General features: G+C 40.3%; 1 protein-coding gene across 1 annotated transcript; it reads right to left on the reverse strand.

Moving 5' to 3' along the window:
• Positions 1 to 40: 40 nt before the first annotated feature.
• traf5 (Tnf receptor-associated factor 5) lies at positions 41 to 20,529 on the reverse strand. Its single transcript, XM_080880820.1, has 11 exons — positions 20,391 to 20,529; positions 18,589 to 18,884; positions 18,206 to 18,269; positions 16,241 to 16,342; positions 15,792 to 15,956; positions 15,419 to 15,496; positions 14,783 to 14,857; positions 14,604 to 14,696; positions 13,989 to 14,129; positions 3,226 to 3,391; positions 41 to 2,560 (listed from the first exon to the last, which is right to left on the reverse strand). Exons 2-11 carry the CDS (start codon positions 18,879 to 18,881, stop codon positions 1,974 to 1,976), a joined length of 1,764 nt encoding a protein of 587 aa, XP_080736946.1. The 5' UTR covers positions 18,882 to 18,884; positions 20,391 to 20,529; the 3' UTR covers positions 41 to 1,973.
• Positions 20,530 to 21,341: the final 812 nt, after the last annotated feature.

The raw sequence follows: 21,341 nt of genomic DNA on the forward strand, positions 1-21,341 counted from the left end.
GCAAGACACTTTACCCTACCGCCTACTGGTGTTGGCCATATGGCAGCCTCGCTTCTGTCAGTCTGCCCCAGGGCAGCTGTGGCTACAACCGTAGCTTGCCTTCACCAGTGTATGAATGTGAGAGTGAATGAATAGTGGCATTGTAAAGCGCTTTGGGTGCCTTGAAAAGCGCTATATAAATCCAAATCCATTATTATTACTGAATGTAACTACCGCCCCTCCCCCCTCTGCCCAGCGTAAAGCACAAGGCTCGCATGCGGAGTGAAGCGGAAAAAAAAGTGCCAGAGAGAGAGAGGGTGAGAGAAAGAAAAAAAACCCCACGGCTCGCGATAAGGAGCCGGCTCTCGTCGTTCACGTCAAAGAACCGGCTCTAAGAGCCATTTCGTTCGCAACCGACCCATCACTACAACCCATAAGACTGATTCCCCTATAAGAGGATGTTAACGGAATGTTAACGTTCAAAATGTTTTCTTTAGTTGTCCTCTTCATAAAATAGTATCAGATTGTGTACTTAAGATAGACAAAGTAAGGAAAAAGGAGATGCAGGTTTGCACATACATTCACATACTCACACACACCAGATACAGAACTTGTAAACAATCTCTGATTGAACATTTGCATTTACTTATCATTTACTTATCAGAAATGCCTCCCCCTTCCCTTGAGCAAAATATTTGGAGGGTGTTAATCCACATCACTGAGGAGTAACTAGTCAACGCAACCTCACTAAAGCCCCATAAATCAGACAGTGTCTACTAATCATATAAAGGTACTAATTTGTTCCATAATAAAATAAAGTTTACCCTCGATAGCAAAAAATAATGACTTAATTAAGGCTCAGCTGTTAGTATAGATCCTAAAACAATTCAGATTAAACTTAGAACGAATATGCGCTTTAAAATGCCCAGTTATGTTGTATTAATTCAAACTCAAGATTTTATCTGTCTCTTGTCAATGACTCTGTTGCTAATCAGTTATGTAGGAGCAGGAGCTGTCTCATTAAATGTCTTAAAGGTTAACCTGTTGTTTAAGTAACTTGTCCTTTACGACTTACTGATCATGGGCATCTTCTCATGTGTCCTTTGGCAGATTCTTATAGAATTTTTCAGCTTCTTGAGGTGTTGAGAAAAGGTGGATCTTTCCATCGTACAGGATCCTGGGCCTATAGGGGTTGTGCTGGAATCCATGGAAGGCATTATTATCAATAAGCAGCTTGACAACCTGGTAAAAATCCCCATAGGATCCTAACCATTTCCGCAGACAGATCCTATGCAAATGTGATCTTGTGTAATTTGTTGTTTTCTTGCTTCCCAATATACCAGTTCTTTTTCTTGGAATTTTAAGAAACCAATGAGCACCGCTCTGTTCTGTTTCCCGGGGGCTAGCGTGCGATGTATTCGTTCCAGTGTGAATGACTTGTCAGGCGCTAGCCCCAGCATTTAGGTAGCATGTTGTTAATAAAGTCGAAGAGTGGTTGTTTCCCCTCTGCTTCCTCTCTTATGCCAAAGATGCACAAGTTCTTTCATTTTACTCGGTTTTCTAAGTCATCTGTTTTGGCTTCAAGAAGTAGGATTCTTTTGATAGTTCAGTGATGTTTCTGTTTTTTTCAAGTGTGCTTTCTACCTCAACAATGCAAGCCTCAGCCTCCTCGATATGAGCCGCCTGGTTCAATATGTCTCAGATTTGATTTGAACTCATCCAATACTTCATCTGTGTTGTGTGCTGGATTTGGTGCGGTTGTCTTAGTGCCTGTCTTGCGTCTTCGGGAAAGATTTCACACCGTTTGACAGATGAAGCTTTAGACATTTCAGTGCTGTATATTCCAAACCACACTAACAGCGTACAGTTTGTACGCTGTCTTAGTAGCAATCCCGCTATGCTGCCATCTTAAGGCTGGGCCACATGACCCCATCCCTATGGTATATCTTTGTTAATATTGTCATTTAAGCTTATCATCAGATAATGAAGAAATTTTACAGCTGCTCAAAACCTGTCATATCCACCTTAGCTTTCACAAATAGCGTGTTGTCTTTAACGTACAGAGCATTTTGGGGAGTTTGCAGCATATTGTGGGAAATAAAGCAAGGAAATCCAACAGCAACATTGGTCTGGGATTCAGGAGTGGGTTGTTGGAAGCATTTGGTGGTAGGGTCAGGTCTGAAGCTGAGACTCCGATGGTTAGAGGCACCACTTTGGTCCAGAACAGAGAGAGACACAGTCTGTCTGAAAGGCCATGGCAGAAGAGTGTCAAAGTCTCCAGGCATGAGGACTACATAAAGTGACAGGTGAGTACCTCTTCCCTCCCCATCCCCATTCAGATAGGCTTTAATGGCCATCTTGTATCCACAGCGTCCAGTGTAGAATGGCACACTTGTCAGGCATGACAGCTGACCATTGGCCTCTGCCCCACTCCTCTTCCCAAAGTCTTCAATTTTCCAGATCAACTTCCCATCATAAGATGTCGCTTCAAGCTCCTGCAGGTGCTTTTTATTGAGATTAAGTTGAGCAGCATGAAGATGTAGGAGGCCTGAGTGACGCTTTAAGTTCTCCTCCAAGGTTCCTGGTTGAAGAACATAATAAGATCATTTAGCGAAATCCTGAAATATTCTTTACTGTCTAATCATTGTTGAATTATTTTACTGTTCATTTAGTTCAGAAAAACAGAGTAATAACCACCAAGGCTGGATTAACCTTTTCAGATTCCAGATTGTGATTATGAAGATAACTGTTGGTTGCAGCCTTAGTATCTTACCTCATTTCTTTTATGTGTTAATGACTTTATCCAGAAAGTTTATAGTAAATGAGCTCAGACTAAACGACATCCATAAAAGTCCATAAAGGGTCCTAATCTGGTATTTTAAATTTCAAAATCAGAAGCACAGACTGTTGGAAGGAGGACAACTGATATTTTTCTTCATTTTATATTGCATCAATGCAGAAATTACTCATTGTTTCAATTTACGATTAAGAACGTTTTTCATGTTCTTGAAAACATGAAAGTAAAGAAAGTGGAGAACTGGAACCTTCTCTTAACCTTGTTGAGACAAGTGGTGGATGGTGAAAGATATTACTGGAGGATCGCACCAGACTACTTGACATTGTCTAGCTACAGTCTCTGTTGCTAAATGAAGACAGCATATTTCATATCTGACCAAGTAACAATTTATTAATACAGGGAAGACGCTGTTACATTTACTGTGGTAAAGAGGTCTGAGGTTCAGTTACCTAGATGCTCTCTAAGGGCCTCAACTTCAGACACTTCCTGCATCGCAACATCCAGAGACTTCCTGAGCTGTGCTAGCTCCTCCAGATGAGGACGAAGCCCCCGAGACACCTGCTGGAGGTCCAGCTGGACAGAAGATAGGGTATCCTCTTGCCTTCTAAGAGTTCTCTGATAATACACAGACAGACATGGGTACAGTGGGGTAATTTGTGTGTTTATTTACATCAAATGTAAATAAAACATTCTCTAAATTTTATGGTAGTTAAAATTAAGAAAGACAGAATATAATCAACAAAAAAGAAAAAAAATTTCAGAAAAAAACATTGTTATCTGGCATCATGGGTAGATAAAATTGGGTATTATCAGCATTGCAGTAAAAATTAATGTTATGCCTTTTAATGATACTGCCAAAGGGAAGAATGCATAACGTAAACAGAATTGGTCCTAGCACAGAACCCTGTGAAACGTGTGAAGAGGCCTCTTCTTTTACATGAACTTGGAGTCTAGTACATAGATATGTTTTAAACCACTGTAGTGCAGTGCCTTTAACACCTACAGCATGGTCTAATGAAATATTATGGTCAACAGTATCGAATGCTGCACTGAGGTCTAGCAGGACAAGAAAGCTGTTCATTAAAGCTGTTTCTGTGCTGTGATGAGCTCTGAAACCTGACTGAAACTGTTCAAATAAATAAGTTATGTGTCCAGCAAACTTGCCTGAGTGGAATCTTCTCATTTGTCTTTGAACCTGGTCATGAGTGAAAATGATAGGTGGGGGAGGGGTGTCAGGACTTTTACCCGAAGCTATGGTGCCATGTGGAGGGGGAGGGAGAGAAAGTGCTGTGGCTGTGGATTGCACACTGACTACAAGTAAGTCAGTAGGAGGGTGAGCATTTATGGCAATGTTGAGTCTGTTGAAAAACAGATTCAACTCATTAGCTCTGTCCTCACCGCCCTGTCCTCTGTCCTCAAGTCTTGTGACTCCCTCATCTTTAGAGGCCTTCCTCACTCAGAGGGGAAGACCAGTACCGTTTAAAGATCCAGTATTGGCTTTCATACAAGAGACCTGGTTTAGAGCTCATCAATTTATCAACACTAGCCCCTATCTTACCTCTAGAGCCTCTATCTGGTATAATAAGAAAATATTAATTGGTAAGAAACCGTTCAGGTGGGAGGCTTGGTTTAGGGCAGGTATCAACCAGGTGGGGGATTTATTTGGGCAAACTGGCATGAAATCATTTGTGGAAATCAGACAAGAATGTAATCTGGATCCAAGGGAAATTTGGAGGTTTTTTCAAGTTAGACACTGTATTAAAGCCATTTTGAACAATAACTCAGACCCTCCATCTAGTATTCAGGAGGTGTTTGCAGCTCCTGGTATCAATAGAATCAGAGCATCCAAATTCTATGGGATCTTCAGAGAGGCGCACTCTCCCAATTTGGAGGGGCTGAGGCAGTGCTGGGAGAAGGATCTGGGAATTCAGATTTCAGGGGATAGTTGGAAGAAGCTGGCTTCATCATGGTATGTTTGCTCACGTGAAGCACAATCTCAGCTTATCCAATACAAGTTGCTTCACAGAAATTACTGGACTCCCAGTAAGCTAGTCAGGTTGAAGCTTGCTTACACTGACACCTGCTGGAAATGTCAGGAGGAAGCCGGGACCCTAGTTCATGTTGTATGGATGCCGGAAAAATGATTATTTGTGGGATGGGATCATTAACCTTGTGAATGATCTTTTTAATCTTCACCTTTCTAAGTCTCCAGCTTTGTGTGCCCTGGGTCTGTAACCTGACAGCAGTATTCTCACTAGAAGACAGAGACTATGGGTGCGTTTGGCTTTCATAACAGGCTGCAGGATAAGGCACTGGAAATCATCCAGCCCCTGTTGTTTCAGGGAATGGTCTGAACAAATGTCCAAGATGGCATTATATGAACAGGTTACGTACAGAGTTAAGGGGAGAGAAGATATTTTTGATCAGGTTTGGGGTCCCTTTTTGTTGTACATCGACAATGTCTCTTAGATAATGTGATACGTTGTTTTTTTTTTCTTATTTTGTTTTCCTTATGTCGTTGTCATTGTTGTTGTTGTTCTTTTTCTTTGACAGCCAGTAGAGGAAAGAAATTGGTCAAGGTCGAGTTTAGTTTCTAGGCACCTGGGTGTTCTGCCCCTTTTGTTCTTGTTTTTGCTGGTGTTTCCCAGTAGGCAGTTTCTTATTTTGTTTCTTCTGTTTTTTTTTCTTCTTTTTTTTCTCTTTTTTCTTTTGGTTTTCTTTAGCTATTGTTAGCTCTTATTTGTTTGTTGCTGTTAAGACGGAGAACTGACAATATTATTACTCCCGTTGTATATGTGTATATGTTTCTGTCCATCCAAAACATGAATAAAAAAAAAAGAAGATAGTAGCCATCCAAAATTCTACTTCTCTTTCTTCTGAAAGACTAATTATTATTATTATTATTATTATTATTATTATTATTATTTCCAATGTAGGTGAACTGAGAGTTAAAACAGAGTATGCTTAACATGTTCTACTAATTTGAATTGTTCTACTCAATTCAATTTTAGTTATATAGTGCTAAATCACAACAGTCACCTCAAGGTGCTTAATATTGTAAGCTTTCCCTTACAATTTTAAGCACCTTGAGGTGACTGTTGGGAAAACCTACATCTACACCAAACGTAACAGTTGTCTTATTCAACCAATGACTATTCAAGTCATTGGTTGACCTGACCTTCCAAAACAGGTCAGCAAGTCAGCAAAAGTTATGGCTGAATTTAAAAAAAATCCACAATGGAAAGAGATTATTTAGCATGAACCTCAAACCAAAAGTGAGATTTTGAATTCTAGCAATGGTCCACTTTGTTTTCATTTTTCATTAATATCTAACATTCTTTGCCAAATATATCTACCAGCCCACCTCTGCACATGTCCAAACTGTGAAAGTCTGCCATCAAAGAGACTGGAGGCCTCCAAAAAATGCTGATGAACTTCTTGATAATATTTGGAGTGATCTATGCATTACACCTACACTACTATAGTTATCCCAAGGACTGAACACCGCTGTAATCATTCCGAGTACAGGGGTCTGGAAGCTGGTTGTCATAGTACTGGGTCTGTGAAATTTTTTTAAGTTATATTATTTGAATTATTGTTTTCTGCTTGTATTATATTTATATTTATAGTTCCTAGTTTCTGTTTTGTTTCTGTGCCTCCCCTGTGTTCCTGGTGTCATGTATCTGTTGAAGGTTTAGTTCTGTATTCTTGTTCTCTTTATTTTGTCTACGTGTGTTGTATGCTTAGTTCTGAGTCTTAGCACTCTGTCACTATGTCTTCCCTGTGTTCCATATCTAGTTACTTTTGTCTCTGTGTTTCATGTTTCCTTTGTTCCCGAGTCTCAGTCTGTCAGTCTGTGTCCGTTTCATGCTTCCTATTTTATTTTGATAGTCCTTGTCCTGTGTTCAGTATGTTGAGTTTAGCTTCCCCTTTGTCTCATTATGTTTGATTATTCCCTGCTCTCCTCCTGTATCTGAGTCCCTCATTACTAAATACACTCCCTTGTGTATTTAAGCCCTGTATTTTCCTCTGTCCATTGTTCCATCATTAACAATGATTTATGTATCCTCAAACTGTGTGTGGCTGTTTCAGAGATTGAAACTCTCCCAAGAGGCTGAGCCATCTCAACCTCCTGCAGCTGTTTCCACCTGGGAGCTCTGCCAGCCTTCTCAGATGAGAGCTAGGGTGAGCCGACCCAGACACCTTCATCATCGGCTAAGAGCTTGGGCACAAACAGCCCCAGCCTCCTCCTCTGTCAGCTGAGGGCTCAAGCGAGCTCATCCAGCCTGCAAAAGACTTAACATTTCTGCAGGCCGAGAAGCATCCTGAGCTGGCTTTGTGCCCTGCGCAGCTCCAGCTAGCTTCGCCTCACCCAGAGGTTTCCACACCTGCTGGTTTGATGTCTGTTTTCACTGGAGGCTCAGGAGAGCTGCTCCAGCTGATTGCGGCTTCCAAGCCACCATCCGTCTCCGCCGGGGCCTTAGGATAGTCCGCCCAGCCATCACCTGCTCAACTGCCAGTGGCTGCCATGTCACCTCCAGCACAATCACCAGCACAACCATCTGCAGGTGCCACACCACCGCCTGCAGCTCCATCACCCATAGCTTCCATGCTGCTGACTACTGAATCATCAGCTCAACCACCTGCAGCTTCTACGCACAGTCTCCCCCATCTCCATCTCCACCAGAGGTCAGTGCGCCGTCTGGTCCTGCCTCATGTGGTCCTGCCTCATCTGGCCCTGCACACCAGCCGTCTGCCAATGGCTGCCAAGTCGCACTGACACCAGCCACTTTCCACACCAGCACTTTCTTTGCCATCATGGCAGCCTTAGTTTTGCCTGTACCACCGCTGTTTCCCACGCAGTCGGCCTCCGAACCTGTTTTGCCACCACTGCTGCTTCCCACATGACCCCCAGAACTGTGTTTTTCTCTGTTTTTTTCTGAGGAAATGATTTTATTTTCTTAAATAATTTCTTGAATAATAACATCACATTGTGTTATTGCCGGAAACCAAGAAAATGTCCAGGTATTTGACTTTTGTTTAATTCAAAAGACTGCTTGAAAATTGAGTTTTTCTAAATTGGAAAAGTGACTCTATTGTGCTATTCCTTTTAAGTTATAACTTTAAGTAGCAGGAACTGAATATTTTTTAATTTATATATTAAATGTGCTAATTTACATCCAGATCAAACTGGGTTTGTGCCCCAGAGGTTTTCCTTTTTTAACGTTCGGAGATTGATGAACATTATGTATCATAGGCATTGGGGGACTTGCAAGATCGCAGTACTGAGCTTAGATGCTGAAAAGGCGTTTGACCAGGTCGAGTGGGCCTATATGCTTGGGGTACTGGTGGGGATGGGTATCGAAAACCGGTTCTTGTTGAGAACCGGTTCCCACTGTTTCAATTCCTTGGAATTGTTTGCCATTTTTGCAAACGATTCCCTTATCGATTCCAGTTGCCCCGAATGACGTCATCACGTTGCGGAGCGTCATTTACCTGGCAGGAAACACGGCGCGTAAGCGGCTCAAACGCTCAAAAGTTTGGTTATACTTTACGAGAACGGATGACAACAGGGCAACTTGCAATACTTGCAAAGTAGATATTTCATTTAAGGGAGGAAACACTACGAATATGCAAAAGCATTTGCTCACAAAACACGCGATGACCTTAAATGAATGTCGTGTTTTTAATTCCGCTCCGGACTCGTGAAGCTCAACCCAGCAGCAGCGGTAACGTTTGCACGTCCTCTCCCGTTAATGCGGCAGGTAAATAATCAACTAACAGTGCATATTATGTTAGCGCGATCTGCCTTATTACAAAACCTGCCATTACTGTGCTTTTAGGTGACCGTGATGAGAGAGACAGAGTCTGGCTCAGATGCTGGCAGCTCTCGCTGCAGTCTACCGGTAGCGTCTCCTTTCAGGCCAGGATAGATGAATGACACCAAGCAGTGACTAAGTTTGTGGTAAAAGGCTTGCACCCATTTGCCACAGCAGATGCCCCGATTTTCGGTAAGTGAATGTGTTTAATTGTAGGCAGGGACATTACTGGATATTCTTGTGTAATTGCCACAGAACAATTTATGTTATACTTTGTTATTGCTACTGAAGAATATTTATTTTATTATTTTACATTTACAATTTTTTTTCCTGGGGACCCTGTGACACCCCATTGAAGAGCCGTAGGCTGGATCTCTTAAGATCTCACTGCTGGGTTTGTAAGGCCATGTTACTCCTAAATTTCTATCTTGTTCAAAGAGAAGATATAAAACAAAGTTCTAAGCCAGGGGTGTCAAACTCAAACACACAGTGGGCCAAAATTCAAAACTGGAACAAAGTTGCGGGCTAACGTTAATATTTATTGAAATATATTTATTGCTCCAGATATAAGAATGAATCTTTTCTTATGGACTCAAACACGTTTTGCTGAAAAACTGAATATGGAACAAGCAAAGCTTAATACTAAACAATATATATATATTAGCTGTATAATACCAGTAGGCCAGCTCTGATAGTAATTTGGTATGGCTTCGCGGGCCAAATGTGATTAGGGGGCCAGAGTTTGACACCTATGTTCTAAGCTAATCGACCTTAGTGTTCTCCTTTTTTAAAGAGAATCGATAAGAGAATCGATAAAGAATCGAATCATTAAACAGAATCGAAAATGGAATCGGAATCGTGAAAATCTTATCAATACCCATCCCTAGGTATTGGAGAAGTTCGGTTTAGGCGAACAGTTTATATCATGGGTTAATATGCTATATAGACATCCCACTTCTTCCATTCTCACTAACCAAGATAGATCAGCGCCTTTTTCTTTACACCGCAGGACACGACAAGGCTGCCCTTTGAGGCCTTTGCTCTTCTCAGTTGCTATTGAACCTCTTGCAGTAGACATTAGGAATGAGCCCTCCATTGACCCTGTCCGATTGGGGAATATCAAGCACTACATTTCTTTATATGCGGATGATGTTGTTTTGTTCTCATCAAATCCTGAGTGATCTGTTCCTGTACTATTGGATCTGGTGAGGTCATTTGGTGAAATCTCGGGTTATACAATTAACTGGCAGAAGAGTGAGTTTGTGGCTTTGACTGCAAACCTGGAAGTTGAGTTTTTGAAAACTTTGCCTTTTAAAATTACAGATAGATTGAAATACTTGGGTGTTACTTTGCCTAAGGATCATAAATTGATCTTTAAGCTGAATTATTCTGCACAAGTTGAAAAACTGAAAAAGGAAATGGAGGGCTCTCCCTATTTCCATGGTAGGTTTCATTAACATAATCAAAATGGTTTCTCCTCCTAAATTCTTATATCTATTTTTATATATTTTTGCCGACTCAGTAGTATTACCATTTGTTTGGGGCTTTAAAACTCACAGGATATCAAAAGTTCATCTATGTAAATCCAAACTTAAGGGGGTTTTGGTCTGCCACGTTTTCAGTCTTATTATTGGGCTGTGAATGCTAGAACTCTTGCTTACTGGCAGGAAGAGTACAAAAAGGTCATGTTTGCTAATACCCCGCCCCCGGGTGGTTGTAGAGAGTGATGCTCTTCTTCTTTCGTCTTCTAATCCGCGAACCAAGGTCAATAATTTTATAGTTTTAAACTGCGTTAAAATCTTTAGTCAGATCAAAAAAGGTTGTGCACTACCAGACACTTCGATCCATACTCCAATATATCGTAATCATGCATTTCCACCCTCATGTTTAGATGCCTCTTTTGAGGTCTGGACACAGAAATGTATATTTACTCTTAAAGATTTATATATTGATAGGCAATTTGCATCATTTACCCAGTTGCAGAACAAGTTCTCTCTCCCTACATCACATTTTTTCCATTATTTACAGATAAGAAGCTATGTTCGTCAGAGTATCCTCAACTTTCCATTTCTTCCGGAGGAGGAGCCAATTTTTAAGCTCCTTCTGAGCTCCCCGGCTTCTAAAAAGTTGGTCTCTGGTTTTGTGAATGGTTTTTCAGAGTATTTGACTTTTAAATCTGACTTTTTGAAGACAGCATGGGAGGAAGAGTTTGGTTTGCTATTTGGAGATGAGGTTTGGGAGAGGAGTCTGTGTAGGATCCATTCTTGTTCTATAAATGCAAGGCATCCATTAATTCAATTCAAAGTGCTTCACAGACGTCATTATTCAAAAACTAATTTGCATAGGATTTTTCCTTCCATTAGTCCAATATGCGATCGTTATAAACTTGGAGAAGGCTCTCTTACCCATTTATTCTGGACTTGTCCCAAATTGCATAACTATTGGTTAAATGTTTTTCTGATATGTACAACTGCACATTAGAGCCACCCAATAACTGCATTGTTTGGATCCTCCTCTTCCCTTTTACACCTCAGCTCTGCTGCACAAACTACAATTCTGTTAGGAATGGTAATTGCTAAGAAAATTATCTTGGCTCTCTGGAAGTCTGACATTGTACCTCGTGGCTGGCAGAACTGATTGCTCTACTGCATATGGAGAGAATTAGGTATACATTAGAGGACAAACTTAGTACGTTTTTTAATGTGTGGCAGCCATTTTTAGATCATGTATTAAAACAAAGTCTTCTGATCAATAATTCAGTCTACCACCCTAGTGTTTTATTTTTGTAGCTTGCCAGTGTTGAAGTAGTATCTTTGTTGATGCAGTGTAATTTTTTGCCTTCTGTTTTTTTGCCCTTGCTGTTGTGTTGTCTGTTTTTTTTCTTTATATCAAAAATCTTAATAAACATTTTTTTTTTAAATGTGCTAATTTTATTGCAGTCAAAAGGTACGTGTCAAATGTATTCAAACTCTTGAAGTTCTTATAAGCTTCAACTTAAAAAAAAATTAGGTTCTGGTAACTTTTGGGGTTTTGCAGTATAGTTGAACTTTAAGGGGCCTGTTTTGGGTTTAACCTCTTTGGGTTTAACTTCCAGTGTCCGCTGTTTTAAAGTGAATCTGGAAAGTATTTACAGTGCTTCACTTCCCTATATTGTCATGTTACAGCTAGGGATGGGTACCGGTTCTGACATAAACGGTAGTAACCAGAACAAAAAGCAGCGCACATTTGGTGTTTTATATCGGTGCTTTTTTTTCCTGAGATGTCATATGCTTCAGATTCTAGCCAATCATTTTTCATTTCACATACGTTCTTTTAGAGCAGATCTACAGATTAAAAATGCCCAAGGTGAAGCGGTCAAAGTCTGGCTGTACTTCACAGCAAAAGATGCAAACTCAGCAGCCTGCAACAAGTGCTTTAAGGTGATACTGTGCAAAGGAGGTAACACCTCAAATCTGATGAAACACCTGGCGACGCATAGCGTTGTTTTAAAAGCCGAGAAATGCGCCGTACCTACTACGGGTGGTTTGCCTGTTATCGGACTCGGAGTTAGCAACATCCCCCAAAAACCTGAAGAGGAGAGTCCTGGCCCCTAGCCCTGCCAGTGTAGCAGAAATGATGATGATGGCAGCAGCAGCCGTTCTTCTCTGCGTGAGTAGCTTAATGTTGTTCGTGTGTAATTTACGTTGAGTAGGCTAACCACGTTATTACATTAATGCATGTAAGGTGAACTAGCAAACAGCGTTGTAGTTACATGCGGCTTCTTGTTTAATGGCAGATACTCCCTTCACCCTGGCCAAAAAGGCTAAAATGACCAAAGAAAAAGTGGGAAACAGTTAAACATGAGAGGTTTTTGGACAAAGTTTGTGTTTTTTCCATTGTTTAAGCACTGCTTCCAGCCAAGAGTGATACCATATATGCCCCATAGCTGCAGAAAAGGCTAACATTGTTATCTTTTTACAAAAAAAACAGCTAAACATGAGAGGTTTTTGGACCAATTTTGTGTTCTCCATTCTTTAAGCACCGGTTCGAGCACCGGTTCGAGCACCGGCACCGTTTCAAAAGTACCGGTTTGGCACCGGTGTTGGATAAAACCTAAACGATACCCATCCCTAGTTACAGCGTCATTAAAAATGGATAAAATTCATTTTCAGCCTGAAATTCTACACACAATACCATTAATGACAAAGTGAAAAAAGTTTGCTTGAAACTTTTGAAATTTAGTAAAAGTAAAAAACAGTTGTACATAGGTATATGCAACATTTGCTCAATACTTTGTTGCAGTACTTTTTGAAGCAATTACAGCCTCAAATCTTTTCGAGTATGATGCAACAAGTCTTTTTTTCTGCAGTTTCTTCTTTGCAGAAAATCTCAAGCTCTATCATGTGGGGAGGAGGGATGGGGAGTGTCAGCGCACAGATCTCTCTAGAGATCTGCAGTCAGTTTCAACCTGATCTGTCAATCAGGTTCGAAGTCTGGTCTCTGGCTGTACCACTCAAGGATATTTACAGAACCGCCTCTGTACATTGCTGCATTCATCTTTCCCTAAATGATGAATAGTTTCCCAATTCCTGCTGTTGAAAAAAATCTCTATAGCATGATACAGCCAACACCATGCTTCACTGTAGGGATGGCATTGGGCATTGAGTCTGAGTCACAGCCCTTTGCAGCATGTCTTCCCCTCTCTCTCACCCTTTGCTTTCCTGTTGATTTTTCACTCTCCCTATCAAAAAAGCCAATTAAAGGCCAAAAAACTCTATGGGATGTTATATAGACAGTGTATTTCCAAATCATGTCCAATCAGCTGAATTGACCACAGATCAAGCCAGTTGTAGAAACATGATCAATGAAAATAGGATGTACCTGAACTCAATTTTAAATGTTATGGTTTTGAATACTCATGTAGGTGTTATATTTCTTATTTTCCCTTTTAATAAATTTGCAATAATTTCAAGCAACCTTTTTTTACTTTGTCATTAGGCAGCATTGTGTTTAGAATTTTAAGGTAAAAATATCAATTCAATCCTATCCCCGGGCGCCTGCTTAGTGGGCTGCCCACTGCTTCACTGAGTGAATGGGTCAAATGCAGAGAAAAACAAGTAATTTCCCCATGGGGATCAATAAAGTATCCATTATTATTATTATTATTATTATTATTATTTGGAATATAGCTGTAATATGACAAAATGTGGAACAGGTGAACTGCTGTGCATAGTTTCCAGATGCACTGTAAGACAGAAAGTCAAAGAAGCTCCTCAAAGTTTAAATATAGCCATTACGAAAAAATAAAAGTAAAACTGAAATAAAATTCATCAGCATCATCCTGACTACAAATATGATAAAAGTAAAGACAGTATATGGAGAGTTGACAAGTCAGATTGTAGCCGTGTTTTAACCTGAGCCATGGAGACCGCATGCTCATGATTGCTGCTCAGCTGCAAAAGTGGTCTGAATTGCTTCTGCAGTCCAGTAAGTAGCAAAGTGTCTGTCTGGACCTCCTGCTCCATTTCCAGCGAATCCTCTTGGAAAACTTCCATCTGAGACAGGGAGAGAACAGTCAAAGGTAAACACACAGCTTGTTGTCACATTTATCTCTTAGACATTTATCTTGTCATCTTATACTAAATGAGCTATGCTGGTGAGAAAATCTTGGATATAATCCTTTGAATACTTAATGTAACTTTTTCAAGTAAGAGTTTATTTTTAATAATATACTAAGTTACTTATAAAATCAGAATATTCTAAACTCTCACAAGAAAAGAAAAATATGTTATTGGAGAAATCTTGATTATTATTGTGAATTATGAGTTTTTCTGAAACGGAGCAGATTTTTTCATATTTCACGTGCTATTCTGCAGGAGCCTACACATTTTGATTCCTTTAATAACTCCTGGACCACTGTCAACATGAGCTTATATGTGAACCTCACCGTCATGCCTCTAACCCAATGACTGCTGTTATATATGTGTACTGTTGTACAGTATCAATATCATTATGTAAAGTGGAAATACTTGTTTCTCCAGGTGGGTATTGCTCCTCAGGACCAGCAGCATGTGGTGATTGATAGCTTTGTCTTCATGAAGCTTGGCATTCCTTCTTTTACCCTGTGAATCATAGCATAACAGGAAAAAAGTCACTTGATCTTAAACGTCCAAGCAACCAATTTCACTATTTCATCAGTTGAACTAACCTGTACAGAGCAGCCAAATTTCTTAAAACAGCAGTCATTGTTAACTTCAGGACATAACTGTCTATGACTGGTCAGCTGGAAAGCAAGAAAAGGAAAAAAATCAGGTTACTAGATGACTTTGTGGAATACTTAACTGATTGGTCAGCAATTCTTGGGGTCTGTATATGTGAATCAGAAACTGTTACATCAGCTTATACTATATATAACTACAGCAACAATGTCCTTTTAATAATTTTCACTATTTTAGACTCTGGTAGCACTATAGTGCTTTTTTTTGCTAAGCTGTCCACTGTTTTGTATATAAATGATGTATATACTGAATGCAGGGGATGGGATATACATAACTGCCAGTTATTTCAGATTGTGCCACTGACGTACAAGAGTTGCTATTTGAATAATGCGGACATATATCTTCTTGGTTAAAGTTGATCTCTTTCCTCACCCCCATCCTTCAGTGATACCCTTCTGGTTTTGTTATGATGTCTGATTTAGTACTAAAACTGAGAAAAAACTGAAACAACCAACCAGCTCTGGTAGAATATTTGTGTACTACAGCTGGTTGTTTGTTTGAAACAGCAACAGTTAGATGATGGCTGTTCCTGCAGAGCTATGATGTGATTCAGAAGATGAGCTCACCTTGTGTCTGGGGACCTTTTGGGAACAGCCTTCAGGACAGTCTACCTTCACATCTGGACACAAGCTCTGCACATGATCCTATGGAGCACAGAGTCACCACAAAGTCACATCATAAATTTATACTTGTACTGTATTTTAAGAGTAAATTAGTTACACTTCAGGAAGAGAAGCATTCAATTAGATTTTGGCTGTGTATTTTCGTTGGTGAGATAAAGTCCACCCCTGACAGCAAATGAAATCCTTTAGTAATTAGCACCAATCGTGACCTGAGAAAGCTGGACCAAGAACAGCTGGAAAGATTTGGATCACCATTCTCAGTGGTAAAAGAAAAGGTGCAGTTGTTCCTCTTCTGTGCTGTGTCAGTGGACTTTACCTGAATGAGGCTGAGCTGGAACAGCTGCCTGCAGTGTGGGCAGGGTTCCCTGCGGTATGGACAGATGTTGGTCAGGTGTTCTTGCAAGTGCCTCCTCTGTAACACTGCAATGCAGCCTGTATTGGTGCATTGCACTTGCTCATACTGACATGACTTCAGGTGCTCCTGCAGGGAGTGAACAGATTACCTCAGTTGTATAGATCTGAGCCAAACATGACTTCAGCTATTTGAAAAACCAAAGAGTGATATTGCAGTGGCAATGTCCAAAACTTCAATAGTCTTGTTATCAACACTAGCACACAGATTTTAGCTAAAAACACCATGCTCACCTTATTTCTGCTATGCAAAACATGGTGTGTCCTTGTGGGCCAGAGAGTCAATATGCATATTTAGCATGAACATCTAATCTATTAAGTTGTTAGACTACAATTTGCATATATAGAGTTTACCTGCAGATTGTTTAATGTGAAAATAGTCGTGCATGCTGGGGCATTGGTGCAGTACACTTCTAAACTGGAAATTTCACGTTTGCAGCAGTTATCCTGGAAAACCTGCATGGAAAAAATATTTCTTATAACTTCAACAAATCAAAAGTGCATTTTCAAACTAACACTGAAATTTTCAAACTAAAACTGACAACACCGTTTGCATGTGTCGTCATGTGTTGTCAGTGTATCTTTTCCTTCTGTGTCCAAGAGCTCCACTGATGTCCAAAAAAACATAGAACCATACTGTTACATTTGAGAGCATGGTCAAAGGAGCTTGCAAAGAAAAGCGTCTGGACTTCTTTAAGTTGCTTGAAGACGTTTCACCTCTCATCCGAGAAGCTTCTTCAGTTCTAAGGTCAAATGAAGAATGAAGAAGCTTCTCGGATGAGAGGTGAAACGTCTTCAAGCAACTTAAAGAAGTCCAGACGCTTTTCTTTGCAAGCTCCTTTGACTACGATGACCTGGATGACTGAGAACCTTCACAGACATTTGAGAGCATGGATTTTCACTACCTTGAACACACACAGTCACTTCAATTCAATTTTATTTATATAGCACCAAATTAAAAAAAACAGTTGCCTCAAGCTGCATTGTAAGGTAAAGACCCTACAATAAAACAGAGAAAACAGAGGAACCCCCCCCCCCCCCCCCCCCCCCCCCCCCAGGAAACCCCCAAATGCTTTGGTGACAGCGGGAAGGAAAAACTCCCCTTTTAACAGGAAGAAACCTCTGGCAAAACCAGGCTCAGAGAGGAACAACAATCTGCCGCAACCAGTTGGGGGTGAGGGAAGGAAGACAGGAGAAATCACACAAATTATACATTATTTAACCTTAAATCTTGACCTGACTGTGGTGCTGAAGCAAAGGTCGGTGAAATTTTCATTATTCAGCCACAAACACTTCTTTATCAACTAGCTCAAAAAACTCATTGAATAATAATGAATGTATGCTATGACAAAGTAAAACATGTACTTCTTCACAGTTAGTTTCACATAATGGCAAATGGACTGATTCTTAAATCTTGCTATTGTACTCTACATGAGTATTCAAATCACTTTATGCAACTCATTTACTTTTATATGTCATTGTTTGCAGCTGGTCCTCTGCTTTACTGTTTAGATTCTGTACTTTCATTACATAGGTTTTGGCCACTCAGGTAGCTAATTTAAGAGAAACATTCTACTGTACACTACAACTATTAGAGACACAGCAAATATTGTTGAAACCTCAGTGTTATCGCTTAAAAAACACAGGCTCTTGTGATGTTAGTCTATGTGTATGAAGAAGATATTGTGTTTATTTAAAAAAAAAAAGACAAATGGATTTAATTTATTTATTGCAATGATCTGTTTCAATTTGCAAGAGACAGTCTGACCCCACCTCTATTCTATGTGAAAATGTAAATATTACTGTTGTACCATAACCACTCTTGACCAGGGAGATGACATCAGGGTATCAATCATGTTTGTTGACCCATAGGCCATTTATTTTGCTATATGAATCTTTTACATTTGCTTCTTTTTTTTCTTTTATTTGTTTTTTTTTTTAAAAAGGTCAAACATATCAGGTAAAGGTGGGTGTATAGCAACTCACTTTTAGTTCATTATTTGAGGCCCACTTCTTTCCAGTAGCAGGACACTTTATTTTCAGTTGTTTCAGTGAGAGACAATCCTATATATTATTACAATCCTGATTAAATAAAAAATCTTAATAATTAATTTTACTATGAAAATAAATGTTTCTATTAAAAAAAAAGTTTGTTTTATATGCTGTCAATTATAGTTCTTATGAAGAAATTCTGAATCAGTAAAAATTGGTATTGGCATGTCACACTTGGACCTGCCAAGAAAACCGTAAATGGCACAGCTCTAGCTTCTGCAGAAGCTAAAAGTCTGCCTGACAAATTACAGCTGCCCTCTGTCTCACCTCAGTTGTTGTGATCACAGCTTTGTCCACTGGGCAAACTGGGTTGGACGGTGATGAACTCTCCCTGCAACACCAAGCACAATGACCCAACCATACATTTTTTAAGGAGGACATGTGTTAAAATAAGTGTGTTTTAAGGTAGACTGTGTCAGTAAGGGTGCTATGTCAACCAGCTCATGTCTTAAATTGACTGAACTTTTTTAATAGATGGACTGTAAGACCAATATGTTTAACTTGAACAGCTTTTCTTTTAGTTCTTTTCAATTTCACGTGTGTTTTTTGGGAGACTATATCAAATTTTTTACAAGGCTTGTGTCAGTATAAATGTGGTTTTATGTGAACTGTGCCAGTGTGTGTGCATCTTAAGGTGTACTAGCTCTTACAATAGTCCTTGGAGACAGTGGAAGCAGTAGATGTGACCACAGGAGTTTTGCTGGGGATTGAGCACCACCTCTCTGCAGATTGGACAAACAAATTCCTCCTTCAGCTTCAACACAAACTTTAACCTGTGCCTGATGGAAGCCAGCTCTGAATCCCAGGAGACTGTGGGGCCCGACAACCTCCTTCTGGATTCCTCAGACCCCAGCCTCGACTCTTCGGACCTCAACGAGTAGGTCTCAGAGGGAATGCTTGCCTCCTCCGGGGATCCTCCCTGATTTGTATTTGCTGTTGCCATGAGCTTGCAAGAGGCCAGAATAAAGAGCTAGTACAGGTGATTGAAATATAGAAATATGATATAGAAAATTGTGCAGTGTAAAATGGCATCACTACGTTGGGGGTTGCCACAGTGGATCATCTGACTCCAACACACCCTATGCTTAGCATCCTCCTCTGTCACATCAACCCTCTGCATATACATCCATGAATCTTCTCTGTGGTCTTCCTCTTTTTGTCCTGCCTGGCAGGTCTATATTCAAAATCCACTGTCTCCATTTCTAATATATCCACTATTCCTCTTCTGCACATGCCAGCCTTGTCTCTCTAACTTTGTTTCCAAACCACTCAACCTCAGGTCTCACTACCATTTTGTAAATCTTTCCTTTCGTTTTCATTGGTATCACTGTCACAAATCACACCTGACACTAATCCCAACCCACTTCTTCACCTCTCTTGTCCACAATGCATTGCTTTCAATGGTTGCCCCCAGGTTTTTAAACTCATCTACCCTTACTATCTCTGACACCATAACATGCTTTCCCCCAAAGTCCATCCATCCATCCGCTACTGCTTTTCCTTTTCAGGAGCCTATCCCAGCTGTCGTAGGGCGAGAGGCGGGGTACACCCTGGACAGGTCGCCAGTCTGTCACAGGGCCAACACACAAGGACAGACAACCATTCCTACTCACATTCACACCTAGTGACAATTTGGATTTTCCAATTAACCTATCCCCACAAGCTGCATGTCTTTGGACGGTGGGAGGAAGCCGGAGTACCCGGAGGGAACCCACGCAAACACGGGGAGAACATGCAAACTCCACACAGAAAGACCCCGGCCTGATGGTGGAATTGAACTCAGGACCTTCTTGCTGTGCGGCAACAGTGCTAACCACCGTGCCACCGTGCTTTCCCCCAAAGTCTGTAGCATATATAGTAATACATGTAAAAAAAAAAAGAAAAAAGAAAAAAAGAAAAAGAAAAACAAAACTATAGGCAGAGCTTTAATAACAAATCCAACTTCTACAACGCATTAGGAAATCATAACTAAAAGTAAAGTATTTCGGATCAATCATCCCGTTATCATCAAAAGAACAAGACTGTACATTTCTAGGTGTGTGCGCACAGTTACAGCACACAGTGGGGCGTCATACACAGCACATGCTAATGATAGGTACACGTGAACTTTATCTTTGCCGCTACTATACTGCTATGAAACCGTAAAAACAACGTTAATTGTGCGTTAAATGTATTTAAAGTAAAAGAGACAGAGGTCGTTGTGTTGTCTGTGCTCAGTCTACTGGGGAATCCCCGCTGCTGCGTCTTTCTTTACATTTCAGCTCAAATTAATGCTCTGGAGGCCGTTTTACTTACTGCTATGCTTCTCTCAAACAACTTTAAGCACCTTTCGGATATTTAACGCGTTTATCCTCTGAAAAGTTTCGAACGCCAGATGTTCCCTCTGAGCACCACGGCTGATTTACTTTCATTTTCCACTGTGAGTCCAAGCTTCAGCGTTTGGTTTTCTTACCTCAGTAAGTGAATCTCTCTGAAGACATTAAAACACTTCAAGACAGCGATCCATGCAGTCCCAGCATGGATCAATGTTAATGATCGCTATTGATGATCCTATGATAGGCAGCGCAGCCGTAGCAGCAGGAGAAGGAAACGTTAATGCAGGAAGTGATTCAACAACCTGCTGCTGCCCGATGCTATAGGCCTATTGCAGCTCACACGAGGTAAGAAAAATCGTTTCATTCAAACTGTAATGAAAGGCAAGTTACAAGATTAATATCAACCACTGTTGGAAGAAGTACTCAGAACATTTACTCAGATTAAAATCCAGTAATCTAGATTGATATGCTACATCACTCCAACGAAATACAGCGTACATAATGAAGTTGCAGTGCAACTCTAAGGGCTCTTCTCTTGAATCTGTCTGCTGTTATCGTAGGCTACTTTTTTTTTTAACTGTTTAGTGAGATTTTTGTACATTTTTACGCTGGTGACACAGAACTATACCTGCCACTTACACCATTTGAACCTGGTATGTTGGCTGTCTTTGTGAAATTCAGAATTGAATATCAAATAATTTCCTCCGGCTAAATTTCACCTCAGCGGCTTGATTTTTTCATTAGAGCAAAGAGATCGGATCACAATGCTCTCATGTTGGCACCTTTACGCTGACTCCCAGTGTATTTTATAATTGACTTTAATATTTTATTGGTTATTTTTAAGTACCTGCTCATAGCGACATCCGGAACCTGTTGTTACCCAGTACTAGTAGAGATCTTGCAGACTCTGAAGGAAATCAGGTCGGCGGAACCCCGACTTAAAACACACCTTTAAGTCAAGAAGTTTAAGATAAGGCCCTCTCTGACTTTTTAATTAGTTTTGAATTGTCTTTTTATTTCTTGCGTTTATTACTTTTGCTTTAATCTGTTGTCTCTGTAAATGTCTTTGCAACATGGACTTTGAAAAG

Source organism: Rhamphochromis sp. 'chilingali', assembly GCF_963969265.1.
Source record: "Rhamphochromis sp. 'chilingali' genome assembly, chromosome: 4".
NCBI classification, from domain to species: Eukaryota; Metazoa; Chordata; class Actinopteri; order Cichliformes; family Cichlidae; genus Rhamphochromis; species Rhamphochromis sp. 'chilingali'.

Bases quoted from the DNA above. Each gene is read 5' to 3' on its own strand.
- traf5 (XM_080880820.1), bottom strand. From the start codon at position 18,881: ATGGCAACAGCAAATACAAATCAGGGAGGATCCCCGGAGGAGGCAAGC. The intron at 15,497-15,791 runs GTAAAGTCCACT...TGTGCTCCATAG, and splicing joins TCCAGCTCAGCCTCATTCAG to GATCATGTGCAGAGCTTGTG. The intron at 14,697-14,782 runs GTTAGTTCAACT...TATGATTCACAG, and splicing joins AATTTGGCTGCTCTGTACAG to GGTAAAAGAAGGAATGCCAA.